The sequence below is a fragment of the Grus americana genome, chromosome 24 (genome assembly GCF_028858705.1).
Source record: "Grus americana isolate bGruAme1 chromosome 24, bGruAme1.mat, whole genome shotgun sequence".
NCBI lineage: Eukaryota > Metazoa > Chordata > Aves > Gruiformes > Gruidae > Grus > Grus americana.
The window spans coordinates 5133897-5161842 of NC_072875.1; the positions used below are offsets into that span (position 1 = coordinate 5133897).

Below are 27946 nucleotides of genomic sequence, written 5' to 3' on the forward strand. Positions count from 1 at the left end.
AGCTTTTTTGAGGTGCTTTCCAGCAACATTTCTGCAGCACTATCCAAAATAAATTAAGTTGAACTGCACTTAGGCCAAGGCGGCTGAATGCTAATTGAAAACTGCAGGTCTCTTTCTGCTGTCTTTGGAGTTGGTAAAACTTAAATACTGTGATCTAGCAAGCAGTCACCATCCTTTAGTCCTGTATCCCTTTTTGCAGCCCAGGACTAAGTATCCAATCCATCTCTAATTCCTGAACACTCATTTAATTTGGTTTCTGTAGCACTTCTAAAAGTCTCCAGCTCCTTTTATTTTAAGCTGTTTAATTAGTCACATGCCAGTAATTCCCAGTGTTCAGTGGAGCCTGAAGCTGCCTTTGCACTGCCTCGGGGTTCCTTTTCTTACTCCCTGGCTTTTGCTTTTTATGCATGGGGACCTTTAATTGCCAGGGAGTGTATTTTGACTGACCGTTCTCATCCTCAGTACCTTCTTCTGTGAAGCCTCCTTCCTCTTGTTTAAAGAGGAAAAAATGGATAGTTTTAAATAATATTACAGAATATTCGTTTGCTGATGTGCCTAAAAAAAATTAAAAATATGTTGATCACTAAAGGCTACTAAAACAGTTTGACGCTTTGTGCGAGAGTGGGCAAATTACAACTTTGGTGATCAGTGGCTTCTCTGACGTTTGACCTTCAAGTATCAGGCAAAATTTTTCCTCTTACCTTTCTGTCCTCCTCTGATGTCTAGTTGTGGCATACAACATGTTCTCAAATGGCTTCTGCATGGTATGCAAGGAGTTGCTTTTGCAGCTTGGTTAAACACTGGAAGACGTATGCGTATTCATGCATGATGTTGTAATTGATTGGGGATTTCACAAAACATACTGTCTAAAGCAACATGCAGACCTTCCAGATAAAGGTAACTGGTAGCTGTTTTCTGCGCTGACATCAGGATTACGCCATTTTCGTTCCAAATCTTTACCCTGCAGGTGTACAAGAGTGCCAGTAAACGCAAAGCACACATCCTGAAGAATCATCCTGGTGCCGAGCTACCTCCAAGCATCCGGAAACTACGCCCTGCGGGTCCAGGAGAGCCAGATCCCATGCTGAGCACCCACACCCAGCTGACAGGCACCATAGCCACCCCTCCGGTCTGCTGTCCTCACTGTTCCAAGCAGTACAGCAGTAAGGTATGGGGGTTGTCTCACAGCCTCAGAAGACAGCACCTCTCTGGTGATGCTTTTTCACCACGGTTTCTGTCATCTGTCAGTCTGCAAGCAGGGGTCTTTTATTTTTTCGTGGTTTCATGCTGCGTGCTGTGACGATACAGGCACAGCCTGCTCATTTTATGGTAAAAGGGTTCCCAAAATAGGGGGCATGAGCTTGAAAGAAGAAGTGGAAACGTTATCAGAGTGCAGTCACAAATGGAAAAGCTTGGAAAGCGCTCACTGATAGCGACAAGGGAGAGCAGTAGGAAAACAAAATGCAGAAAAGGCGACCTCTGGAAAAGGTCCCCAAAAGATTTGGCTGGGTTGGGATAAAAAGCTTACAGGCTGTGATGTTTGGGGCAATATTTCAGTATCAGTTAGCTATAATCAGCAGCAACTTTGTGATCCTTGCTTTCTTCTTGCTACCAGAGCATCCCATAGTGGGAATTGTGATGCTGCCTTACTGAGAGAAACTTAGAAATTGTAGTCTGCAGGGTTGTTTGATTCCAGTTTGCCCCAAGCAGAGTTGCTGACTGTCCTTCTAATGCTCTTTTGCGTCTCTCTGTAGACAAAGATGGTACAGCACATTCGCAAGAAGCATCCGGAGTTTGCTCAGCTGCCTAACACAATACATGCCCCGCTGGCGACAGCTGTCATCAGTTCCACTCCTGCCGTTCTAACCACCGACAGCACTACTGGAGAGACTGTTGTGGTAAGGATTCAAGACTTTTTGGATCAGACCAATGGAGGGAAGTGAACAGAACAGAAGCCCTCTGGTATAATCCTAGTGTTTACTTGACAGACAGAATTTTAAAGACATCTCAGGGACTTTCACTGGGACTGTTCTCTGAGGTGCTTGTGTTCCTTGGGATCAAGAGGACATGTTTAATCATGACTGGGGACTGATCAAACTGTTCAGAGGAGTCAAAATCTCCCTGTAATTCTTCGGACAGTGCAGAAGGGAGCCATTTGAACCTCCAGTGGCTGATCTCTCCACTGTTAACACATCAGCTGCTACAGAACGAAAGCCAAGATTAGAAAATCAATTTTGTGTCCTTTAGTGGTGCTGGGGTGTTGCATAGCTTTAAAAACCCTACAGACTACAGTTTTAAAACTTCCTATTTGAAGACTGAAACTGGATAAAAGACTGTCTTGCTTGGAAACAGGCAGATTCAACCAGCATGCTGTTGACTTCATAAACCTGTTTTGTTAGATGCTAAATGTCTTTACACACTTTCGAAATAGAGTTGTCAAGAAAAGTATCACTCTGGCAGGCAAGGAGGAAAGGTGGAATATGTCTAAGAAGCACTTTTTGACTTGGTTTCCAAGTCAACTCTTTACAAATGCAGGGTTTTTGTTGTCTAATAGAATACTGTTAGGTCAGAAGATTAAAATATGGGATTTTTTTTATTATTGTAAGTTAAGTTAGCCCTTAATGGTGCTGACTAGTGTTTAGACAGAAGAGAGCCATCCTAGTGGATGATCCCTGGTGATTGCTTATGACCCCATCCTCTGTACACATGAAGCTCTTGTAAACAAATGTTTAGGCCTAACGGTGTAAGTGTAATTCAGTGTGATGAAAGAACTAGAGCCCTGCAAAAGTATTAAATCCAGTAGACAACATGTGATGATGGTCTGCGTCTTTCTTTCTCTACCTGCGCAGACAACAGATTTACTGACACAGGCAATGACGGAGATATCCCAGACCCTCACAACAGACTATCGGACTCCCCAGGGAGATTACCAGCGAATCCAGTACATCCCTGTGTCTCAGGCCACAACTGGCTTGCAGCAGCCTCAGCACATACAGCTGCAGGTAGTTCAAGTGGCCCAGGTGAGTAACTTCTGGGGGGCTTGACGTGCTTTTCACCCCCTCCATATCAAACCTATGCTTTCTTGGGGCTGTAGTGCTGGGAAGTTTGTTAAGAAGTACTTATAAAAAGTGGTGCAGGCTATTTTTTACAGATAAATTGATTGATAATGCATCAGGTTCTGGGTATAAATAGTCCTGCCAGTCTCGGTCAGCTTGCTGGAGGCATACCAGTGCAATCCAAACTTAGTTCTACCCATCTGGGCACCTTCGCTCGAGTCTGCTCTAGGAAGATTTTCCAGCAACTGGAAAAGTGGGTCAGTGGGTGACCTGTTTTTGCAGTTGAGAAGACTAATTTGTACTTCCTTGTTCTCAGTGAGCCAGAGCCAAAATTTGGAAGTACAGAAAGTGTTTGCTTTTTTCCCTTCATGTCATCTATTAGAATATTCATTCTCTCTGATGCTCAACAGCCTCCTAAAAATAAAACCAGAGTGTAACTAGAGTAACGGAGCTGAGGAAAGTAACTCGGGCAGCTGTAAGAAATTGCCATAGCCTTCAAATCTGTTATCCGCTGGGTGAAGCAGAAACTACCATGTGTCTGTATTTGAATCTGAAATTCTGTGTTCTGTTTAGCCCCTCATTACAAATTAAAGTTATGAATTTGGTTAATAAACAACGTTATTATTTGGTTATGAATTTGGTTAACTGAACAACGGCTCCAGTTAATATTGACTGTGGCTGTTTTAACAATCCAAGAGCATGAATACTGATTCCAGCAGCTAATATTAATTTTATCAAGATCTGAGACTTGTAATTAAATTAGTCCAATTGGTATCATGAGCAGGTGTTGCTCAAAAAAGCCTTAAGCCAGAAAGACTTTGAGCACTTGTCTTGATTCAGTACTATGTCAGACTACGGTATTGGATCCACAGATCTTGAATATGTGTACATTTTATAGAAAGATGCTTACAAAGAGGGATTGTCCAGTGGTTGACACTAATCCTGTTTTTCAGACCCTTTGATTTGAGTCCACAGACAGCTTGTGTGACCTTAGGCAAGTCCTTTCCGTTGATATCGCTGAGACATAACCATACCTCATTGTTCTGACCTTGTATCACAGAAGAGGTTAACATGGCTGCTTCTGCAAAGAATTTGAAGTATACGCCTCTGCTTTGATTTTTTTTTTCTTTTTATTTTTCCAGGCTACCTCACCTCACCAGTCGCAGCACTCCACAGTGGACGTTGGGCAGCTTCATGACCCCCAGACGTATACCCAGCATGCCATCCAGGTGCAGCACATCCAGGTCACAGAGCCATCGCCAGCAACTCAGCCACCATCACAGGTATTTTGCTCTTCTCTTGCAGGAAATGTTTTCCCTACCAGTCTGCTCAGCTGGCACATTACACACACTGATGCAGGAGATAGTCTTTTCTATGTCATTTAAAGAACCACACATAAAATGACTGTCACATGAACTTCTCTCACGTCATTGAGTTGTTCCCAGATGTTCCTAAGGTGTATGAGGGTGTTTTGTTGTGGTTTGGTTTGTTTGTGTTCCTAACAGCATATACAAGGTAGAGAGAGATAAGTGGCTGGGAACAGACAAATTTGCAGCTTAACTAAAGTTAGCTAACGGAGAGATATAAAAGGAAACTGGCATTCCTGAAATATTTGAAGTTCAGCTTTTTGTGCAGTTGGGTAGCATTTAGCCTCTCATCTCAGTTCTCTGCTGCAGACTTGCTGTGTAACCTTTGGCAAGCAATGTCTCTGTTCCAGTTTCCTGATCTCTGCTTACTAACCACAGAGTGAAGCAAGTCGAGAGAGAGGGAGGAGAGCTTTGCAGTTCTTGTGCTCAATATGCTATAGAAACTCCCCGTGTTTTCCCTTAATAAGAAGGAATGCTTGTAATGGTCCAGAGGTGTACAATCCTTAGTACACTGAGAACACTTATGCCTGTTGTTTTTGGGTTTTTTCTAGGTTGGGGGTCAGCCTTTGAGTCCCTCCTCGCAACAATCTCAGCAGGAACTCAGCCCCTCGCAGATGCAGACAACTACATCTACACCAAACCAAGCCCTCCAGCAGCAGCAAGGGTCTTCAGTCCAGCACGCGTATCTTCCCAGCACTTGGAACTCATTTCGGAGCTATTGTACGTGTCAGTAGTAACTCTCACTAGTAGTCTGGCTAGTGTGTGGGACTAGTATGTGCTACATTTCTCCAGCTACCAAATGGGACTGTGTTTCCAGAGTTCATTAAGCTTCGTGATTAATATTCATACAGGTCTAAGAAGATAAATGGGGTTAGACAAATGGAAACGGCTGTACTAGCTTTCTTGCTCTAGGTCCGTAATTATCTGATACGAGTTTGAGCAGGTAGACTGGGCTCCTTTATTCCAAGGTGTTTGTATTCCACAAGGACCTGTGTGTTGGATTGAAAATCCTTGTTGAAATTTGGATGGATGCTTGAAAGAATCATACAGGAGATGAGGGTGCCATGAGATAATTTCTCATGTCCGTGCAGCTCTGGATGGCAATTCTGTGATTTCTTGGGTGAGAACAGGTTGTGTTGTCTTGGCACGAATTGCCAAATCTGCAGCTGATGTTAGCTGGCATGATTCCAAGGCCTGTAGAGTTTTACAAAGCTTTATACTACCTGAATTTCTACTCAACAACCACTGTTTCAGGCTTGAAATCTTACCGATATAAGACATTCTTTCAAGCTGGTCTTTGAGTTTGACTGAAGGTCTCGATTGTCCAATTTCTATTTTTTTTAGCATCTGAGATTCAGATGATGACCATTCCCCAAGGCCAGTACGTGATCACAGAGACCGCTGTAGGTACACCGGTCACCACTGTCAACACAGGGCAAGTGAAAGCAGTTACTCAGGTAAGGAAAATAACCATGGCCTTATTTTTTTTTTATTATTAGTCTCAAAAATATTTATGATTGAGCTGTATCATTAAACAGAACTTCTGAACGGTTTCTGGAAACATTTTGATAGCTTTGTTATCCGTAGGATTAGAAAATAAGAGTTACTGCTATGTTACTAGGTAAGCAGTGCAGCGTAAGGAGACAGGCTAGCAGTTGTACTGCATTGATGCTGGACACTGAAATGCAACTTCTGCCAGAACATGTGGAAAATGGGGAAAAAACCTTTCAGAATAGTTGTATTAAAAATTGCTATTTTAACTGTAGTGATGGGTTAATTGTGTAATTAGTTTAACCATTGGTGAGGTAACCAAATGCAAAGTAGTTCAATGTACTTCAAAACAAAGGACAAGGATTATGTTGCTCTCAAATTCATTTAAATGAAACACAATGTAACTTCAGAATTCCTTGTTCCTACCAAAATGTCTTCTAGCACAGCAACAGAAAAGTCCCAGACTATTAGAACAGAAAAGTTACAGAAGGTGAAACAATTATTACTTTTTTTTTGTACTCCCCGTGCAGACTCACTATGTGATATCTGAAGGTCAGCCTGATCTGGATGTCAAACAGAACTCTTCGCTCTCCAGCGAGGTACAGGTTGGCGTTTCCCAGCCACCAGCCCACACGGATACCTTGGAATCGCAAACGAGCAGTCAGCAGCAAACCACCCAGTACATAATCACTACAACCACCAATGGGAACGGTGGCAGCGAAGTGCACATCGCTAAACCGAGAACTTTCTCGGCAGAACATGAATGAAGAAGCCTTGCGGTGTCGTTTGCTTGTACTTGTCACCTTCCCCAAAAACCCAGCTAGATGGGTATCCTGGAGCTCAGTGTTTTAAAGTATATGCTCAAATAACTTCAACTACAATCTTGGAGCTCTTGTTAATGCTTTAAGAGGGTTTAAGTCCCCAGTGACCATGAAGAAGTACCCTCAAAATCCTTCTGGGATGCCATTTTATGCAGCTTTTAACAAAAAGGACAAGAGAAGTGAAACCTGTGCTTGCTCTGGACTTTATTTTTTGGCATGCTGCTGATCTTTATTTTTCCTTTTTGGAAGTGTCTCCAGTAAACAACTTTTTATTTCAAATTGTATGGGGAAAAAGCTTGCCTAACTGAAGGCGAACTGGCAGATTATGTCGTATGTATAGTTTTAAATGGGAGGACATCATGTAAATTGGAAGAATATGGCCGAACTGATTCCTGTGTCTTTGTTTCAGCAGCCAAGGCGAAAGGGAATATACCAGCACAATGTGAGCAGACTGCCTGGGGAAAAAGAGCAGCAGCAAAGCGGTGGCTCCTTGCATATGTGTGCAGGGATGGATATAACAATGAAGCTGTGAAGATGTGCCGAAGCAGTCCATTAAATTATTATTTTTTCCAACCCTTGAAGTGTTTACATGCTGTCTGCCCTGCCCTATTTTTACCAAGCAGTTCCAGAAAGAATGAAAAGTGCAGTCTTAAACCCACGTTTGGGACAAATTCATTGAAATCATAGTAGCACGTAACGGTAGTACGGAGCCACTGTTATGTCTCTTCGCTCTCCAGCATTTACAGGGAAAATCACCTTTTTGCCTGTAATTTAAAAAAGGCTCAGCTCAGCCTGCTGTGACCGAAAGACAGTTATGCCAGGAGAAAACAAGGGTACAGGAGCACACCTCTGAGGAGGCAGGGTAGTTGTCTCTGTTGCCACCTCAAAGCGGACATCTTTTTTCCCCCCCGAAGCCTGGATGGAGAGTTGGTTACCCTGATTTTTCCAAATACCTTGTTAACAACGCACTGTAATTCCTTTGGACAGTTCTGTAAAATGACCAGCCCTGGACTCAGGAAACACAAAAGAAAACATGCTAGTGGACCACTGTTTATGGGACACAGAAAGCTATCTGTGAGGGCTGCCTGCTTTGGTAGACCTGGTCCTTGTACAGAATTCATGTTACATTTAGGAACCAGGAGAAAGGGAAAGAGAAAGTTTATCTTTTAAGGCAGTGTATTTATATTTTTTTTTTTACATAATTCTCCCTCACAGGTCTTGTTGGTTGGTTATTTAATGCATTCTGGTATTTGCAAGAATATGACTAGAACTCCATTGTCTCCTGATGGGATATACTGTGTATGTCTAAACCTCCTTTCACTCTGCTTGAAATCTCATCCCAGAATGTCTGTGCATAATAGGATACATTTATTTATAAAACAAAAGCCAAGAAGGATGTTTTGTCTTAATGGCCCTTGAGACTGAAGGACTGAGAGAGGTTGGGGTTTTTTTGCTTCATTTTTCTCTTGTGCTGCACTGAGTGTGACTGCAGGACTCTTTTCCATAGGTACTCCCACAGATTGAGATGAGGATTACCTGTGTGAGTAAACGCTACAGATGTTTGCAGGTTGTGCTATCGGGCCTTACGCAGTTAAAGCTCTTCGATGTGAGAGAACTTAACGTTTGGACTGGCCAAGAGGAGGTCCGGTTCCTTGCAGGCAAAGCCTGGTAGCAGGTATTGCTTTGCTAATTAACAGATCTGTTAATATGGCATGGAAATAGTGATGAGAGAACTCAGATTGAAAATACTGGCTAGCTCAGAACTTTGAGGCAGCTTTGAAGTGACTTGCCAAAATGCAGATGACTTTGTTCTCGGGATTTCGCTTCTCTTGCTGTACCACTGTCCTGGGGCATTAACAAGGTGGGTAAAGTTAACAAGGACCAGAGCTCCCATTTAGTCATGTGCAGTGATGTGTGTCTTCCCAATTTGGGAGCCCACAGTGGCCAGGTGGCTGCAGTTCCTGCTAATTTGCTTGAAGTTGTGTTGTCGAGGGCTTCTGAATTACAACGTCGGGCATTGCGATGTTGTTGGTGTGGGATAAGAGATTTTTGTCTTGGCATTCTTCAGGCTGCTAGATGATTTTGTAACGAGTTAAAAGTGGTATGAGTAATGGGAAAATAGGAGACTTGGAGATGGGATATTTCAGGCAGATTTTAAAGTCTTAAAAGGCCTGTAGTCTTTATAGATGAACATCAAACTTTTTCCCCTTAATGATATGGCAAATGGAGGGGAGGGTTAAAAATATTTTTCTCTATTCACCCTTGTTGGAAAGGGTCACAGAATGAGAACACTTGTACCAGTTATTTAAAGCTTAAAACTACAAGGTGTTCCAAAAACAATGTTAAAACAGCCTCTTTGGACTCAAATATTCCTTATCAAAGTTTCTGCTCTGTCCCACAGCAAGGCAGCGTGCTCGGTACCCGCATTAAGTGGTTCACGGTGTCCCAGGTGAACGAACGCCTCGTTGCGCAAGAAGCGTCCCTGGAAATTGAACTATCATGAATTTTCCTTTCCAAGCAAGGAACTGCAGTGAGTGCACAGTTGGCAGGTGCCTGCTTGTAGAAAGACAACCAAAAAAAAAAAAAAAAAAAGACAAGTTTGCATGGATTTTTTTTTTCCCAATTTCTGCAGTGCAGAAGGTATAGGATTTATTATTCTTTTTAAACCAGAGCAACCCAAAGATCTGTATCTTAGGTTATGTCCCACAGGAGCTTAACTCTGGAGTCCTCTGTTACTTGCAAGGGCCACGTTCTGCTCAAAGCTGGGCTCCTCTGAGGCTTCACCTTTCTCCTTGTAGGTGTTTTGGGTCAGATTCTGTATTTTCCTGGATGGGGGGGAAAAAAAAAACCCAAAACATGAGCCCCCTGAATTTGCACCTCTCGGACTGCTCGGGCTCTTTGACTCTGCCCCTTCTCTTATTTAACTGTGTATGTTTGTTGTACATTCGGTGACTGTTATCGTGTTCATAGTCTCGTGCAACATGGCAGGTGTAAAAAAAACAAAACAAAAAAAACCCAACAAAAAACCCCCACCAAACCCCACAACTGAAATAAATAAATCTTTTTCTCTTTTTTTATAAAAATACTGGCGCTATCCGTCTGTTCACTGGGGCCGCGGGCTTTGCCGTTCTCGGGTTAGAAACGCTGCTTATCGCGATGGCCTCTGTCGCGACAGGAACAGCGCCACTGCCGCCTTAAGGGGGAAGGGTCATGGCCTCCCTGAGGGGAGACGCGCACTGCGCAGGCGCGGAGATCGGTAACGCGCAGGCGCGGCCAGCGGCTTCCGCCTTCCGGTACGGGCCGCGTGCGGGGCATTCCCGCCGCTCCCCCCCCCCCCCCCCGCCCACCCCGGCCCAGCGGTCGCCGCCGGGGCTGTGGGGAGCGGCCCGGGGAAGCGGCCGGGCCGGGCCGGGGGTGCCGCGTACCTCCGGGGGAGGCTCTCCCCGACCTCCAGCGCTCCGGGGCGGCCTGGCCTGGCCGGGGAGGGAAGGGGGGAGCGGGGAAGCGCTGTCGCGTCGAGACGCCGGTGTCACGCCTAGAGCCAGCGTAGCGGGTATGAAAGGAGGGGATTTCTGTGCTTTCTATCTGTCCGACCCTGTTTGAAGGGTTTATTTTTTTCCCCTGTTAATGTATTCCGTGTGGTTTATGCGTTTTTTCTCTCAGAAGCTAGCCAGGGCAGCCTAGAGCTGCACGGTTCCAGCCTGCTTGAGGGGAACAGGGCTCCTGGCCCAGTCACAGCTGCAAATTCAGCCCCAGACAAATCCTGCCTTGCACCTGCTGCTTGGTTTTGCGTGTTAAAACCACTTTCACCATTTAGATGTAGTTTTTCACAGTATTGAGCTGTATCGACAGCTGCTCCTGCAGGTGGGAAGCCAAGTGAAGTGGGTCACCTGTATTCTCCAGTCTGGAAAAGCATTCCTCTGTTGACATGACTCGTGTTGCAATTAAACAGTAAATTGACACTGTAATATCTTACTTATCTCGCAGCCTGATTCTGTAGCTTGCATTTAAATACCCGCTTCATTGAAGGCAGCTTCTCAGTCATTCCTCAGCTGGGGATTTGTATCTGGGTTTGGGATTTTGGGTGCTTGAGGGTTTTTCTGCCGTTGTTCAGGGACGGGAGAGGGTGAAGAATGGACTCCCTGGATCACATGCTGACAGACCCCTTGGAGCTGGGACCCTGTGGCGAAGGAAATGGCACGCGCATCATGGAGGACTGCATGCTGGGTAGTACCAGGGTTAGTCTGCCCGAGGACCTTCTGGAGGATGTGAGTACCTTTTCAGAGCCTTGGTAAACGGGATGCTTAACACTCTGTGGGGCTTGCAGAGCAAACTGAACAGCGGGCAAATGTTTCTGACCAGCCTGGGAAAGGTGTCAAAAAGGGCTTTGACTGATCTCAGGAAAACTTCTTTTAAAACAATTCTGTTCTTTTTCTAGGTTGCAATCTCTCTTATTTTAAAATTGCCTTTGAGAAACTTTCGGTTGTTACAAATTTTGAATTTATTTTCTTGTTGCTAATAGTACTGTTAATTTCCTTATCTGTCCTCTTTACGCTCTATTGCTTTCTGCTTTTGGTGAGACACTGCCTCATGCCGTGTGTTATTTCACCACAGCGAGCCTTAAGGGCTAGAAAATTGTCAAGGACGCAGTGTGTTTTCTTCACTGTTGGGGTTTTTTTGGTTTTTTTAGCCTGAGATCTTCTTTGAAGTTGTCAGCTTGTCGACCTGGCAGGAGGTGCTGACCGATGCGCAGCAAGACCACCTAAAAAAATTCCTGCCTCACTTTCCTGAAAACAACCGAGAGCATCAGAACAAACTCATCTCTGCGTTGTTCAACGGTGAAAACTTCCGTTTTGGAAATCCACTGCACATCGCCCAGAAACTCTTCCGGGGTCCGTCAGTGTAATAAACTTCTGTGTGGTTTTGGGCTTAAGTTCTCAACTAGCAGTTGATGAAGACTCAGAGGGTTTTTGACCTCTCTCTTACAGATGGGCACTTTAATCCTGAAGTTGTGAAGTACCGGCAGCTCTGTTTTAAGTCCCAGTACAAACGATACCTGAGCTCTCAGCAGCAGTACTTCTACCGACTGCTCAAGCAGATCCTCGCTTCCCGCAATGTGAGTGTCTTTGGGGCGTGGTGATCCTGTTCTTGTGTTCTGTAATGAATAGGTTGTCTTTACAACAGAGGGTCTTGGTATTTGTGCATTTATAATTCTCTGAGGTCTTTCCTTTGATGCATTCTCTGAGGTCTTTCCTTTAACGCATGCTGCTTTTCTGGTTTTCCAGAATACATAATGTGAGAACACTTTGTTATGTTTGCAGATTTCAGGTTTTGAAACTCTCGTAGCTCTCGTAGCTCTCACTTGTGCGTAGTGTCTTTATTTCACACCCACCTTGTTCCCCACTTCCTGCATTTGCCCCTTTACACCTTACTGTGTAAAGTATATTCTGCCTTCCTTTTCTACCATTTCTGTCACTGTGAAATAAGAAAGGTTGCTAAACCTGTAGTTGTATGAATTCCCCAGCTTCCTTGGGGACTGGTATAGAATAGATACAAAACTGATGCCTGTAAATCCCTGATGAAGTCTTCTTCCTGGATGGATACTGTTGTCAGCTAATTGCTGCCAACTGAAATGTGTTCATCGTAAATACTTGCCCGCTTATCATTCTGTTACGCTTAGGTGTTGAAACATATGCAATGTATGGATGAAGAAGAATGGCTGCCTGTATAAAATGCCTCACAGTGATACGGGAAAAGGAATAGGGAAGCATGTAGGAAGTTATTTTCTCTGTAGCCATAAGGGGTAAAATGTGCTCTTCAAAAGAGGCAGTATTTTATGTCTGTGTTAGGTATTTGGCATGGAAACTGCACAAGTGGATCTCAGGCCAGTGGTTAGGTTCCTCTCAACAGTCCACATGAAATGACAGTGAGGTTTTGTGTGTGCAGACAAAGGTGCAGAAATTTAGCCTAGCTTTTTTCTCCCTTTAAATGGTGGTCTAAAATGCTGGTTTTAAAATTTCATATATGGCAGATATGAATGCTTTTTAAGGCCTGTTATGTAAAGAACCAAGGTGCTTACCGCACCAGCTCCAGATATTAAACTTGCTGAAGTATGTGAGTTGAACTTATCTGTTCTAGCTTACAACGCCACAGATAGGTAACGTCGCACTTATGTTCCAGCACTTGCTAGATTTAGCTAGGAAAGGAGGCCCTGATATGACCTTAAGGAGAAAGCACTTCTCGCCGACATATGATACAGAAGAACGAGACAGACGGACGCATCGGCGCTACTTGAAGATTCTGCGGGAAGTGAAGGAGGAGTGTGGAGATACCACCTTGTCTTCTGATGAAGAAGGTAACACCTTGGACTGAGCTAAAGACTTGAGGTGCAAATGGAGAAAGACAAATTTTTGATGTGAGGATAGCGTCTTTGGTAGAAGAATGGAAACTGGACTCCAGTGTTGTTAGCTGTGATCTAATGAACGTGGGGGTGGGATTGAATTATATAGATTGGTGCTAGGTCTTGCGGAAATAAATTTATTTCTTAATTTTAGATCTAAGTTCCTGGCCGCCCAGTTCTCCGGCACGTTGTCCAAGTCCACCAGTTCCCCTGAGAGTGATCCCCACATTGTCAACCTTGGACATGAAAACAGCAGGTGAGAACCAATCTAGGGGTCGATACTGATTGAGGGGTGAGAAATCCTTTGAAACCCTGCAAGAAATCAGTTTGAAAATCTGTTGTTTCATGGGAAATCTTGTAATACTTCCTTTTTGCAGTCTCCAAAACATATTGGCTCTTCTCCTGGTTTATTTAATCTTTTTCTCCTTGGAAGGCTAGTATTTTAGCACAAGGGTCTGCAGTTTGTGCAATACTACTGATTTCTCATATTTTGTAACGGTTGAAGCATTAGCATAGTCCAGATCAAAATATTTTGGTGTGTGTGCCGAGGGAATCCCTCCTAAGGTTACTGTAATCCAGTCTGCAAACCCTTCGTGCAGCACAGCTGGTTCTTGCTCCTTTTCACTTCTGTCCTTGCATCAACGGTGAAATCTGATGATGCAAGGAAGAAAGGATTGAAATAAATTGGTTGGTTGAAAGAATGAAATTCAAATAAGGAAAGTTTAGTTACTGAAATTTGGAGATCGTGGGAATGGATAGAACATGGTACTCTAAGAAGTCTGTAAAGTAACAATAATGGGAAACTGTGCGAATAATCTCTGAATGTTTTTCGGTTGCAGACAAGATAGAACTTGGGGAAAGCGATTTGAAGATGATGTTGAAGAAGCACCATGAGAAACGAAAACGTCAACCTGTAAGATGTCAGGACGCCTGGGGAGTGGGACTGGATTTGATCTGTTAGCTGTAAAGTGCAGGCTACTTCTGGGTGACAAAATGATTGCTACTTTTTTGTGCGCGGCCCCCCTTTAACCCTTTATTGTAACCTGTATTTGATTGTCAGCGTATATATGCAGCTCCTATTCGTGCTTCTCTGTTTAGAAGGATTTTGTTGTTTTAGTGATGTGTTTTGGAGAGACAAAATTTTGGATTTTGGGGTTAGAAAACTTCCCTACTTCTATTGCAGTAAATAACTTTATAAGCTGATCCCAGATAAGTTTGGGGCATTTCAGTACTTGGTCATTTTCTGTACCCTTGTTGCTATCATAATTCTTCATCCTTTCCCAATTTTAATTTCTGTCCCGTTGTCCTGTGTAGGATCACCCTGATCTAGTGACAACAGACCTGACTCTTGAGGACATCATGACTCGAGTAAATGCTGGCAGGAAAGGTTCCTTAGCAGGTCAGTGGCTCAGAGACGGTACTTGTGTCCTGCATGAATCCAGAGTATCCCATGTGTGGAAAAGCTAAGGAGGAAGGTGGTCTCGATAGATTGTTGTATCCTTTTGCTCCTCACAGAGCTGGCTAACCTCTCTGGGGTTGTGAGTTGCTCGCAGGCAACTCCAGTTTCCACCGAAGGTGCTTCCAGTTAATTGATGAAAGTTAATTTGTATCTCTCCTCTAAGCAGTTACCTTTGCCCTTTCTAAGTTCATACGTGTTGGTTTAAAAACGAGAGGTTTTCTATTAAGACAGAGTGCCTTGAGGGGGGAAAGTAAAGAATCATGGAAATGACTGGGAGGATGGAATGAACTGGTGGTGAATGAGTGCACACCATCCGCGTTTCTGAATATATGTTTAGATATATAGTTTGTGATTCTCACTGAAATATGGTAAGAAGTTTTTCTCATTCTTCTTATCTTTTATCATACCTAAAGCCTTATTTGACCTTGCAACCCTCAAGAAAAAGGTAAAGGAGAAGGAAGATAAGAAGAAAAAAAGGCTGAAAATTATTAAATCCGAGGTGGAAGATTTGGCTGACTCTCTTAGCAATGCGGATGGAATCCCACCGATGTCTCAGGATCCGTCCCCCATCCCTCTGTCATCTGTGAAAGAGGAGTAAGTGCTTGAAAGGACCCTGGACGCCTCGTGTGGATGGAGAGAGCAAGAGATGTTGCAGCTCGGGTTTTTGTGTGACTTTTGCAAGCTTTGGGTTTGTGTGGCTTGGGATGTGTGAAATGTGTCGTGTTCGTTTTTCTATATGAAGGTGAATATTTACTCAGGGAAACTTATTCTGCTTGTGTTCTCTTTCATTTGAAGACCTCTTGAAGAGATGAAACCATGCCTTGGAATAAATGAAATATCTTCCAGCTTCTTTTTCCTTCTTTTGGAGATACTGTTTCTGGAAGGACCTGCTACTCTTTCTGTGGTAAGGAACCACCCACACTTATCTAGGAATCTTTGCAGAAAGCAAAACGAGGGGATAGAGGAGTTTATAGTAGTAGTAGTGATTTATGTAGTAGTGATTTTTCTCCAGAGTTGTCCTGCTGTAAATTATATTAAGATGTAGATTACATATTAAAGAAATTAATCTCTTTGGAAGTCTATACCACAGTCTGTTTTTAACATGTTTCATAAATTTAGTCAGTTGAATCTGTAAGTCTTTCCATACCCGTTCTTTAGAGCACGGTTAGATATGTCCTATATATTAAGGGCAGAGATGTTGGGGAAGTTTTTTTCCCCTTTTTGGTGTCTATTGTCTGAAATACCATGTTATGGTTACTTGAAAAAGTCAGGTGATTTTTTTTTTAAATACATAAAAATCATTTTGTCCCCTAGATATGTTTAGCTGGTTTGTTTCTATTAAAACGTACTTTAAAGTGTGAGGTCTTTAATAGAATATCTCTTTTTCCTCTTCAGCTTGAAGATAAAGTCCTAGATTGGCAATCTTCTCCTGCCAGCGCACTAAATAACTGGTTCTCCTTTGCCCCTAACTGGTCTGAACTGGTTTTACCCGCCTTGCAGTACTTGACAGGTGACAGCAGAGGTAAGAATGGCTGTTAAAAATACTAACGATGCTTGAACCTCAGTTCTAATCAGTGCTGGTTTATATTGTAGCTCAAATGAACTTTTAATTCATCACCACAATAAATTGTGACAGAGTATCTGTGATAGGCTTTATGGCTTAACATTGCCTGATTGTGGTAGACTTGTTTTGCATGTGGATAGTAGATAAGACCCAGCTTGATTCCCAAGTGTGCGAAAATGTGTGTGAAATTGCCTCTAGACAGGCAGTTTCTCCTGTTGAGATCATGTGCTGCAGGCAGGATATTTGAAGCAGGAAGAAATTAGTCCCATCTTGGTGCAAAGATGTTGTGGTTGTCTTCAGAGATAATAAATTAGATGGATGCCCTGACCATTCCACTGGACACATGAAGTTGGCCCAGCTTTGACCTGAGGCTTCTGACCTAAGCTTCAGATGTGTTCCTTTCAGACTAAATTATTTTGTGGTTCTCATTTGCTAGTGGGAAGCTTTAAAGGGAGAGGCAGTGTAGATTGTAGTGGCCTTTGCAATGGCTACTTAATGTTGTCCGTAATGCTGGTGAGTACTATAAATCCCGAGTTGGCTTCCCATGAGTTCCTGGTGCCTCCCAGCATGAGCAGGATCTCATCTGACAGCCTGGGGATGAAAGACTCGTTATCCTGCCCTGTTCTTTTCTTGTGCTCATACTGTTACTCTGAGATGCTTACCTTCCCTTTGGTCACATTTAGAGATGCACTTACATAATCACGTAAAACGCTTTATCTGTCATCATGAGTCTAACTCAACAGCTTGTATTACAGCAGTGGGATTTTGGGTGTTGGACGATTGTGTGATGTCTCTGACCCGCGCATTTTTCATTGTAGGTGTTCCTTCCAGCTTCTCACCTTTTGTTGAATTCAAAGAAAAAACTCAGCAGTGGAAATTGCTCGGTGAGTATGTTGTGCTCTTCTGTTATTTCTACTCTAGTAAAGGTGGGGTTTTTTTTCCAGGACTTGACTTTTGAGTTTGCTGCAGCCCAGAAAGACAAGCAGAGCTGTGAATCTCAAACAGTATCTTGCCTGCTGTGCCAGAGTTGAAGCACCGTGCTTCATACTGACATAGGGGACTAACTAGTTTTTAGCACTTTTCTAAGCCTGGATGTGTTCAAGTATTGAAATTGGAGCAGCGGTGAAGTGTGGAAGATGCCTCGTGACTCGTGATGCATAGAGGGGGGAAGGGAGTAGGAGATGACTGGGAAGTACAAGCAGCCGGCTTCATAACATGTAAAGGACTTCTCTTTCCTACTTTTCCTGATTTCTTGGACTAGGTTCTTGCCAAGATCATGAGAAGGAATTGGCAGCGCTGTTTCAGCTCTGGTTGGAGACCAAAGACCAGACTTTTTTCAAAGTGAGTCAGAAAAAAAAAATCACCGTCTAGCAGCACAAAACCTGACTGAGTTATGTCCAACATTGACGTTTCTCTGTTTTTTGATAGGAAAATGAAGACAGCTCAGATGCCACAACACCGGTTCCCAGAGTGTAAGTATACAGTACTGCTTGAAAGCTTCTGCAGTGCATGCTAAAGCTATGAAGTTTGGTCCTTGAGCCTCTGGATCTGAATGGCTGGTTGCTTAAAAGAAAAAGATTTTACATTATGGGGCTGGAGAGAACTTCATAGTCTGCTTTTACACAAAGTCAATTGATTTTTCCCCAAGTTATGTCCCGATAACTAGATTATTTACAGTCCTTGCTAACCTTCAGGTAGTACATAGAGCATATTTTAAGATCTCTGCAGGATTTATTTGTAATATCAAGTGCTTTTGGAATTTGTTCAGAAGAATTTGCAGAAAGGGTGAGGTGGCTGAGCCTTTGGGTTGTTCTTTGGGAGTGTTGGGGGCTGCTGCTTGTTGCTCAGAACTGATGGTGACCTTTGTTTCAGAAGGACTGACTATGTAGTCCGACCTAGCACTGGGGAGGAGAAACGCGTGTTTCAGGAGCAGGTAAGAAGAGAATCGCCTTAAATTTAAACGCGCATGTTGAAACGATTGGCCACTAAAACAAGAGAATGCATATGTGACGGCAGTTGTATACTCTCCACAAACTTTGTTAATGTAAAGAATTAACATTGTTTCTTCTGCCTTGAAGTAGTTATCTTGGCCTTAAATAAAATTTGCTAACAATATGGCCTAGCTGATTACTTCAAAAACACTTGTATTTCCATTGGATATTGGGTGATATTAACTGGGTATTAACTCAAATACAGCAGTATTTGAGCCTTTAAATTAAAAACCTTTCTCTAGAGAATGAAAATAACTTAGATTATAATATAAACGTAGCACAATCTTTAAAACTTTATATAACCTTTCCTGCTAAATTCAGTCCTCTTGTTTCCAAATACAGGAACGTTACCGTTACAGCCAGCCCCACAAAGCTTTCACTTTCCGTATGCACGGCTTTGAGTCAGTTGTTGGTCCTGTGAAAGGGGTTTTTGACAAGGAAACCTCATTAAACAAAGCCCGAGAGCATTCTCTCCTGCGCTCAGACAGACCAGCGTATGTCACCATCTTGTCCCTTGGTAAGGCGATAGCCAAAAAAATTGCTTTTAAAAAAGAAAAAGGCTCCCCTGACCCCCTCCCAAGTAATGACTTTAGGAATCTCCATTATAAAGGGAAGAGGTGGGCAGGCTGTGATGACGTAAATATGTATTTATATATTTATTTATACAAATTATATGAAATAAAGGTGATGAAATGCTGGGAGCAGGAATAACTAAAAAAGAAGGCGTGTATGTGTGCATTTTAGTGAGCAAGCAGGCACTAGGAGAACGAGGATGAAAGAGCAATACTGAAATGTGTCTGCTGAAGTACTTGAATACAGCTGCCTAGTTACGGCTGGAAGTTTAAGCTCTGATTTTGCGTTTCAGTTCGTGATGCTGCTGCTCGCCTTCCTAACGGAGAAGGAACTCGTGCTGAAATCTGTGAGCTGCTTAAAGATTCCCAGTTCCTAGCTCCTGATGTCACAAGTGCTCAAGTAAGTTGGATGTCGTGTCTGGCCTCAGACAGATTCTCCTACAAATACACTGCGCAGGCCTGGGCGGTATTCAGTGGCTAAGGCCCAATGATTTTTATGCTGCTTTGATTAGCAAAAAGCAGCTATGTACTACTCTGTTGTAAATCTGCTCCGAACTCTGGATGATGAAAAAACAGCTAGTAAAGCCACAGAATTAACACTGTGTCATATAGCTGCTCACATTTTAGATTCAAAACATTCAGCTTTGGTGGAAGCTCTATTTAATCCAAGGTGGCAAACAGCATCCCGTGCTGCAACGTCTGCTCTCAGTCAGTTCTAACTCAAATGAAGATTGCTAGCAGCTTACTCGGATTTTATGCCAAATAGGATTACTTTTCTATGCATGACCTTTGGTTAGCCAGACCAGGGACATCTTGTAATTCCATGAATTCTGAACTTTCAGGTTAATACTGTTGTTAGTGGTGCTTTGGATCGATTACACTATGAGAAAGATCCCTGTGTGAAATATGATATTGGATGCAAGTTGTGGATCTACCTGCACCGGGACAGGAGTGAGGAAGAGTTTGGTAAGCCTCTCTGGGTGATATCTTAAGATCTCTTTATAAATCTCTTGAGCTTTTTCAGTTCAGCTGGATAGTGAACATTAATTTGTCAGTCTAGCTTTTTTCTCTAGTCAGTTTGCTACTGTTAGCCTATCAACACTTACATCCAAGTCTTGCAGAGCAAGTGTGTCAGTGTGAAGTATTCATTTGCAAAATAACATCCCGTGTACAAGAACTGCAGATCTATGTACCTTTACAACTCCTTACGTGTCTTATTTTCAGCCTTTTTGACTAATTTTACTTGATATTTTTCTTTGTGCTATTACATAACGTGTATTTGATTTCTTGTCTGAAGATTAACCTACAGTTCTGAATTGGCCTCTTCTGTTCAATCAGTTTGCTTGGGTTCAGGAGCTCTAACTATTGATTTGTATTTGCAGAACGGATCCACCAGGCTCAAGCCGCTGCAGCAAAGGCCAAGAAAGCTCTTCAGCAGAAGCCAAAACCTCCGGCTAAAATGGTAAATTTCTTTCCTTGTGGTGCTTTTGGGATGGGGAAGGAGGTATGGACTTAATCCATAAATTCTGCATCCATCATGTCTGATGAAAATTACCACCTATTTGGGTTATCAATTCAGGGAAAGAGGGAACTTTTTGCTCCTCCCAGCTTCCACTGTTATCCTTGTGGATCTCAGCAGAAAGGTCAATGGAATTCTTTTGTGCTCCCTGTCTTAGAGATGGTCTTTCAGATCCAGTTTTGAGGTTAATCTGTAGCAGAGTGTGTGGAACACATTTTTTGCTCCTCCCCTTGCTGTGCTGAAGCTGTCAGGGTTTGGGTGTCTCTCTTTTTTTTTTTCATTGTTATTGATATTAAGTACCTCTAAAGTAGTTGCTGTTGGCAAATAAATCAAGGTGGAAATCTGCACGTTATCACAGCTTCTCCCTGAGAACAGGAGCAGCCAAATGCAGCAGCCCACTTGTGACTGCATTTGAGGAAAGCAGTCAGTCAGTCATCTGTGATTTCAGGATTTAGCACTGGAGCATCATTCAAAACCATGCAGAACTCAGCTTAAAGTGCTTGGCCCACTCTAGAGCGCAGCAATCAAAAACAGTTTTTGTAAAGACCTTCATGCTTGACATGGTTTCTTTGCAGAAGTCTAGTAGCAAGGAGAGTTCTGTGAAAGCGCTCCCCAGCAGCACGTCGGAGCCCAGTCAGCTGAGCCTTAGTGACTCCAGCATGCCACCAACTCCCGTGACTCCCGTGACACCAACTGCACCAGCATTACCAGCAACGCCTATTTCACCCCCACCAGTGTCTGTGGTTAGCAAGAGTGTGTCTAGTGCTGGATCGGAGCCAGCAAAACCCAGCCAAAGGTGGTACTTCTATCTCAGAAGTGAATGTTACTGGTTCTTTCTCAGTCATTTCCTACATCTTTGCTGACCTGCTGGCTTTTATCTTTTCCATAGTGTTCTTCTGGTATCATCCCCCACCATGCCGCAGCTCGGGACGTTGCTTTCCACAGCCCAGAGTTCACAGACTCAGCCGGGGCCGCAGCCACCTCCCACGCGGGTGGTAAATCATAGCACCTCCTCAGGACTGCCGCAGGTCCGGGTGGTCGCTGCCCAGTCCAGCCTCCCAGCTGTGTCTCAGCAAGCCCCGGTGGTAACCCAGCAGCAGCAACCTACGTCAGTGCCTCAAATCCGCGTTCCAGCTACAGCCACGCAAACCAAAGTGCTCCCTCAGGTGAGTTTGGCTGCGTGGAAATGGTGGAGTAGCTCTGACTTCTAATCCGACGACTTTGTTATTTTGGTGCGGTGCACAGGGATTATTTGCTGACTTGGAGCATGCGGTAACTGCAGAGCAAGAGCATGGAAACAGTTTTGCGTAAGCAATACTGTTCAGTGCTCCTTTTTTCACCCCATTCCTTATTTATGTAGCACCATTAAATTGTGCATTACAGTAAAAAGTCTGTAAAACTTGCGAGCTAAGGCACAATGCAAAGAATAACGTTAGTCTGCTCATGGGCTGCTTCTGTGTCTTGCTGCAGGCTGTGATGACTCTGCCGGTAAAAGCTCAAACCAGCCCGGTGCAGGTGCAAAGACCAGGAAGCTCCGTGACAGGACAGACGGGCATCACTGTGACGGGACTGTCTGCAGCGCCCAGTCCTGCTGTAAAGCCCGTAACCAGCTCTCCAGGCAGTTCTGCTACAAGCACCTCCTCGACCACTGTCATCCAGAATGTAGCTGGCCAGAATATCATCAAACAGGTGAGAGAGAGGGAGAGACAAGGAACTGGGCTCCACAACCCAGTCGTTTCCTGCTTGTTGTGGCAGATGAGAAAAGATAGTGAAAACGGTAGCCATATGGTGAGCCATAATGCTGGATGAGTTACTGACCACACAGATTTAGGCAGTTGCTGGTGTGCTGTACTTTAAGCCCCATTTTCATGTATGGGTAAAAGATGTGTTAGTGCTGGTTCTTTAATTAACAGTCTTCAGATGTTGATTTAATTTTCATTCATCTTGTTTGACAAAGCAGCTCCACAGTATTTCATATTTTACATGGTTTGAGGAATGCCATCTGATACGCAACCAAAACTATATTCGGTAGCGTACTGAGTGCTGGTATCATGCCACTTCAGTTCTGATGGGAACAAACATTCCATCCTGCTGGGAAGTTTTACTTTGTGCCTTGGACTGTGTCCTGGTTTGATACAGCCGTTTCTCTGATCTCTTCCAGGTGGCTATTACAGGACAACTTGGCATGAAGACCCAGCCTGGAAGTGGCATCCCGCTCACAGCAACCAATTTTCGGATCCAGGGAAAGGATGTGTTGCGCCTACCCCCGTCCTCTATCACCACAGACGCGAAGGGACAGACTGTGCTGCGTATCACCCCGGACATGATGGCCACCTTGGCCAAATCTCAAGTCACTACCGTCAAACTGACTCAGGACCTCTTCACGGCAGCTGCAGGAAGCAGTGCTAGTGGGAAAGGCATCTCTGCAACTTTGCACGTGACATCCAATCCTGTCCAGACTGCTGATTCTCCAGCCAAGACTAGCACCTCCACTTCTGCTTCTTCCAGCCCAGCTGGAAGCACAGTGGTTAAAGTGACTCCTGACTTAAAGACTGCAGAGCCAACAAGCTCTGCTTTCCGACTGATGCCTGCTCTGGGCATGACTGTGGCGGATCAGAAGAGCAAAGCCATAACTACGGTGGCATCCACTGAGGCCAAGCCGGCTGCTACTATCAGAATTGTGCAGGGGCTGGGGGTGATGCCGCCCAAAGCCGGGCAGACCATTACAGTAGCTACTCATGCTAAGCAAGTGCCCTCTTCCTCAGCAGCAAGCGTGCCCGGCACGGTCCATACCTCGGCTGTCTCGTTACCGACCATGAGTGCCACAGTGTCGAAAGCGGTTGCTGTGGCCTCGGGAGCTGCTGGGACTCCCATAACTATAGGCGCAGGAGCCACAGCTGTGCGGCAGGTACCTGTCAGCACCACGGTAGTATCTACATCCCAGACAGTAAGTAATGCTAAAGTTTTTCTGGAGGTGGGTGAGAAAGGGGAATGCTGAAATGTACTGATGCTTTGTGTCTGAAAACTCTACATCCACAAAGGCTCGAATTAAGTACTGTAGAACGTGGCTCTGCAACTCGTTTGAAATTGTAGCTAAATGCTGGATAACCAGAAAACAGTCAGATGTGTCTTCCCTTACTTCCTGTCGTGAGTGAATGAAATAAACTTTGCTTATCTAAAGTCCTACTTTGTGCAGCTCAGCGTCTTGCCCCGCACCTCTGAAATAATTTTCCTCGGAATAGCGTCAGAACTAGGAGCACTTTTTACGTATTAACTTTTTTACCGAGTTCCCCATTTAATGCCATTTTAATGCCCAAAGCTGAAGGCACCGTAAACTGTACTGTGAAAGCTGAATAGGCTAATGACATTACCATAGCTTTCTAAGGGTACACGGACAGATGCAACGATCCTTCCTGGAGAAATACTGTGGTGCAAAGATGATGGGGGTTTTCAGGGCGGAGGCAGCTGTGAAGTGAATGAGATGGAGGTGAATTTTAATGAGCCTGAAATGGAGCACAGATTTCATCAGCAAAGCTGCTGTTGGTATCTACTCCCAGGACTCCTAAAAAGCAAGCTGAGTGGTAATTGCATGTTGTCAAGCAGTTTCACTGCTGAACTCCCTGTGGCTCTTCATGTGTTCTTCAACTCCTCTAGGGTAAACTACCAGCACGAATAACAGTGCCTCTGTCGGTGATCAGCCAGCCAGTGAAAGGCAAGAGTGTGGTGACTGCCCCCATCATCAAGGGCAACCTCGGGGCCAAGTGAGTACTTTGCATCTGGTAGTTTTGCTTTAGAAATAGGCTGAGGAGGGGCTACGTTCAATAGGTTCCTGGGGAGCAGGCAAGCAAAGGGTGGAAGAGGCTTGCAGGCTGTTAATAGGTCCATTAGCTGCAAGAAACTGGATGAATATGGTGTCTGGCAATGAGAATGTAGTCTTTGTTTAGGTGCCCTGAGAGGTAGGTTCTAGCAAATACCCTGAAGAAAAAACGTTCTGTGCCTTGAAACCAGCTATTAGATTAGTTCTGTGTGTTTGAGCAAGAATTAACCTGCTGACATACCTAAAAATATGTGTCATCTGAGGCCATCTCTCCGTTAAAGAAACTAGGGAAGTGTTAACTGCCTCAGTGCGAATTCCTCTGGCATTCAGATATTGAAGTCTTTTTGTTTATTCTTCCATGGATTCTGCTAGTGTCTCCCTTAGTTAATCTTTCAGGGCAGAACACTGTGTGCTCGACTCTTTTCTGCATTCCTTGAGAAGTGTTCTGGTCTGATCAGACTAACCCAGTGATGTGCACAGTCCAGAATTAGAGGTTTTAGTTCGTGCCATAAAGTAATTCTCTATCATAGTGGTAAATGTTGACATAAACTTGGCACTTGTGTATTTGCCAGTTGTGTGTGGGGAAAAAAAAACCCCACTGCTTAAAATCGTTAGCAAATTAGATCAATAACTTTTAATTTTCTAGCAACTGAAGAACAATTTGTGAAAGACCTGTCCTGCTTTGCTGCATACTAACCTTTCAACAATTCTCTTTCCTTAGCATCAGTGGATTAGGTAGAAATATCATCCTGACTACGATGCCAGCAGGGACAAAACTGATCGCAGGGAACAAGCCAGTGAGTTTTCTGACTGCACAGCAACTACAGCAGCTGCAGCAGCAAGGCCAGGCCACGCAGGTAACAGCACCTAGAATAACGCGATTATTTGCTTTTTGATGGCTTAACATTTCCATTGAGACTTTATACTTGATGCGTGACGTTCCGTAAAAATGCAGGTATGCAGCGTGGCTGTAGTATCTGCATTAAGCACATGCAGTGCATCATCTCCTTTACCTTCCCTCCTTCCAGATACAGTTTTTAAATTTTTTTGAAGCACTGATAGTATAATGAATGTAAACCCAAAAATCCTGTCAGGAAATGTTCCCAACTGCTGGAAGGATTGTTTCTATACACTTGGCTTTTTTTTTTTTTAAGTGCTTTGTACTTTGGCCTCTGCAGATCACTTTTTCTTCAAGAAGTCACATTGCTTCTTTGCATATCCATCTTTCTGTCTGGAAGCTTACTGTTCTGTAACTCCAAAGAATTAATCTGCATTGAGAGCTGCTAGTAACAATTCTATAGAAGTGAAGTATCCAGTGGATCCATGTCCTTCTTCTGAAAGCTTGTAAAAGCAGCTGCCGTAGTTTTTTATTCAGACTAGTTTTTACTTCTTCCTCTCTAATCTTGAGATCTCTTGCCACCATCCCTTGTGAACAGTGGATGGAGTGATCTTCTTCTGTTCTGGATGTGTTTTGGTGCTTAGTCTTGTTCATAGAACTGCTTTTTTGTTGGCAGCAGAAAAAGAAAATTTACCAGCGCTTCAGAGTGTGATGCAAGTGCAGTGTGTCACCAGGTTGTTCCTGACATGAGTTGAGGTGGTTTTTTTTTCCTTTCCATTTCAAATAGGTGCGAATTCAAACAGTACCAGCCTCCCATCTCCAGCAAGGAACAGTCTCTGGCTCTACTAAAGCAGTTTCCACTGTGGTTGTGACAACAGCTCCGTCTCCAAAGCAGACCCAAGATCAACTATGAACACTGGTTTGAAAATGGATCGCTTTCCAAGAACTTCCCTGAGTCCGTGGTCATCCTCCATTCAACCACCCAAGACTACCCAACCGCAGTCACGCTAGGGATTGGACTGGATTCTGGAGTCAGCATTGTGATGTCTAGGTAGAAACTCCACGGCAAAAGACACTGTACCTGCAAAACAAAATGTTTCAGTCCAGATATGTAAAGCCAAGTTCTGTGGCGTTGATCATTTAAGAGATGTCTTCCTTTTCTTTGTTCTCTTCCCATCCAAAGGGCTTTTTGTGAATATCATTTCTGTGCAGTTTGGGTTGTAGACAAAGCAGTTGATCTTGGGTCTCCGTTGGCCAGGGAGACTTGCTTGGAAAGGGGTAATTCAGTGGCTTTTCAGAGTCATGAAGAAGCTGCCTCTTTTTGCTGGAGTCTAGCTGTCACTACTGTTACGTAGATGACTTAGGATGGTGGCTTGGACACCAGAGTGTTTGTAACATAGCCTGGAAGTAGATCCCTAACACATTCAGCGTACTATTTATAGACTTTTTAAATACCTCCCCCCCATTTCTGAGCTCAGACTTCTTTTGAACAGATACCACTTCCATGTCAGGTTTCTGTCGAAGGCAGGATGAGAGTCAAGACGGTTTTTGCTGTAAAAAAGCTAGTAACCATGGGGAAGAGTGAGAAGTGGAGGCAATACAGAAAGTCGTGTGAACAAGTCTGTCAGCAAACGGGAATATAGCGGAAAGGCAAAAAGAAAGTGTTCACCGGAAGGATCCTCCTTTAGTTTTTCTCAACAAATAAACCTTTTTATCAGTCAAAAAGACTGTAGCTTGTTTTAAAATTTCGAAGTATGTTTTCAGATATACCCAAACTGTAGCCTCTTGGACTCAGAAGAAATATTTTAACCCATGATCCTGACCATTAGTTTTGTTTTACCATTGCAATTTTATCTCTCTATGTAAATTTGTTTGAATTTTGCACATACTGGAGATGAATTCGTGGCTGTTCGGACATGACCTTGAAGTTTTCAGAAGACATGTTGGAGACTAGGAGAAGAATAAAAGGGCAGAAAGCCTTAGAAATCTCTCTGCCATCTCCTTTTGGTTTTGTACAGCTTGTTGTTTTGTGTACAGTGGTTGTCTAGCTTGCCAAGGGCTAATAGATTGTCCGTCTTCTTTGTAAGATGGTTCTTTTTAACCTGGTTTCTCTTGTAGTCTTTTTTTTTTTTTTTTTTTCCCAAAATACTTGGTTTTCTCAGAGTTTTGCGTTATTGAATATAAACTATTTAAATAACCAAGTTGTACAGTTTGGTTGGTGATGTCCAGTGCTGGCTGAACTGCGTGGCTGGAGCCATGTGTGTTGCTGTTCAGAACCACCGCACCTGAGCGGAGCAGGCAGTTTTGCTGGACTTCTGGTGTGTCGATCTCTCTGTACAAAAACTAACCTACCTCAGGGGTGGGTTGGAGGAAATCGAGGTGTTTCTGTAAAAAAAGAAGCGGCTAGCTGCAAGTAGTGAACGAGCAGGGCACATCAGTACACCATTTTAAAGCTGGCGTTTGAATTATGTGCCTTGGGAACAGAATTTGGAGTGATAAAGGTTTTCTGAGGACCAGTCCTACCTTGTCAATTTTTTACCTTTTTTTGTGCATTTAATTATCGACTAAGGAGACAGCAGAAAGGCTGTGGTGTGAGAGGGAGGCGAGGACATTCTTCAGTCCTTTCAATTGTGAAGTTAAAATAAATGAAAAAGACGAGCAACTTCCTGGTATTACTTACGTGGAAGAGCCTCTAGATTCAAAACATAATCAAGATAATCCTGTTGTGTTGGTTCTGTTTGTAATTAATAAAGTTCTTCAGTGTCAAAACCTACAATCAAGTGCTGAAAGCTGCTTACAGTGTGAAGCCCTTTGCATTTCTGTAAATCCTATTGCAAGTAACTGTGAATTTGTCACTGGACACGGGAGGCTTTGGCAGTATTAAGAACCAGAAACCTGCATCTAATCCCATGAGTTTAGCGTGTCTCAGACTGTGGCTGCCGTTTTTCGAGTCTTGCTGTTCAGGTCATCACCATCTCCTTTCTTCCATAATGGTCGTTGCTAACATGTGAGCAAACTTTGCATTCCTTGCTTCTTTGCCAAAACCTGTTC

At 43.7% G+C, this 27946-nt stretch overlaps 2 protein-coding genes across 16 annotated transcripts in view; both read left to right on the forward strand.

The window, feature by feature from the left end:
• The window catches only part of PRDM10 (PR/SET domain 10), a 45398-nt gene extending 35611 nt beyond the window's left edge, over window positions 1-9787 (forward strand). For all 11 annotated transcript variants that reach the window (XM_054802807.1, XM_054802814.1, XM_054802816.1 and 8 more), the window contains 7 exons: window positions 968-1168; window positions 1755-1898; window positions 2850-3020; window positions 4199-4339; window positions 4975-5143; window positions 5768-5880; window positions 6445-9787. In XM_054802807.1, coding sequence (XP_054658782.1) covers window positions 968-1168; window positions 1755-1898; window positions 2850-3020; window positions 4199-4339; window positions 4975-5143; window positions 5768-5880; window positions 6445-6681 — 1176 coding nt within the window. In that variant the 3' untranslated portion in view covers window positions 6682-9787. The remainder of the gene's footprint in view (window positions 1-967; window positions 1169-1754; window positions 1899-2849; window positions 3021-4198; window positions 4340-4974; window positions 5144-5767; window positions 5881-6444) is intronic.
• On the forward strand, window positions 9218-27668 carry NFRKB (nuclear factor related to kappaB binding protein). 5 transcript variants are annotated; one of them, XM_054802803.1, is made up of 26 exons: window positions 9218-9252; window positions 10850-11003; window positions 11426-11627; window positions 11724-11851; window positions 12916-13090; window positions 13290-13391; window positions 13975-14048; window positions 14450-14534; window positions 15008-15188; window positions 15390-15498; window positions 15990-16116; window positions 16977-17042; window positions 17420-17499; window positions 17587-17630; window positions 18031-18091; window positions 18492-18666; window positions 19015-19121; window positions 19564-19687; window positions 20104-20183; window positions 20816-21036; window positions 21130-21406; window positions 21711-21929; window positions 22402-23187; window positions 23895-24001; window positions 24779-24914; window positions 25683-27668. In XM_054802803.1, the coding sequence occupies exons 2-26, from the start codon at window positions 10869-10871 to the stop codon at window positions 25806-25808; spliced, it is 3927 nt and encodes a 1308-aa protein (XP_054658778.1). In that variant the 5' UTR covers window positions 9218-9252; window positions 10850-10868; the 3' UTR covers window positions 25809-27668. The 5 variants fall into 5 exon arrangements, with proteins under 5 accessions (XP_054658778.1, XP_054658779.1, XP_054658776.1 ...); XM_054802804.1 differs by having other exon boundaries at window positions 18034-18091; XM_054802801.1 differs by lacking the exon at window positions 9218-9252 and adding an exon at window positions 10003-10028.
• Window positions 27669-27946: the final 278 nt, after the last annotated feature.

Excerpts from the sequence above, each read along its gene's own strand:
- NFRKB (XM_054802803.1), top strand. The coding sequence starts at position 10,869 with ATGGACTCCCTGGATCACATGCTGACAGACCCCTTGGAGCTGGGACCC. Across the intron at positions 14,535-15,007 it reads CAGGAAAGGTTCCTTAGCAG|CCTTATTTGACCTTGCAACC; the intron begins GTCAGTGGCTCA and ends TCATACCTAAAG. Across the intron at positions 15,189-15,389 it reads CTGTCATCTGTGAAAGAGGA|ACCTCTTGAAGAGATGAAAC; the intron begins GTAAGTGCTTGA and ends TTTCATTTGAAG.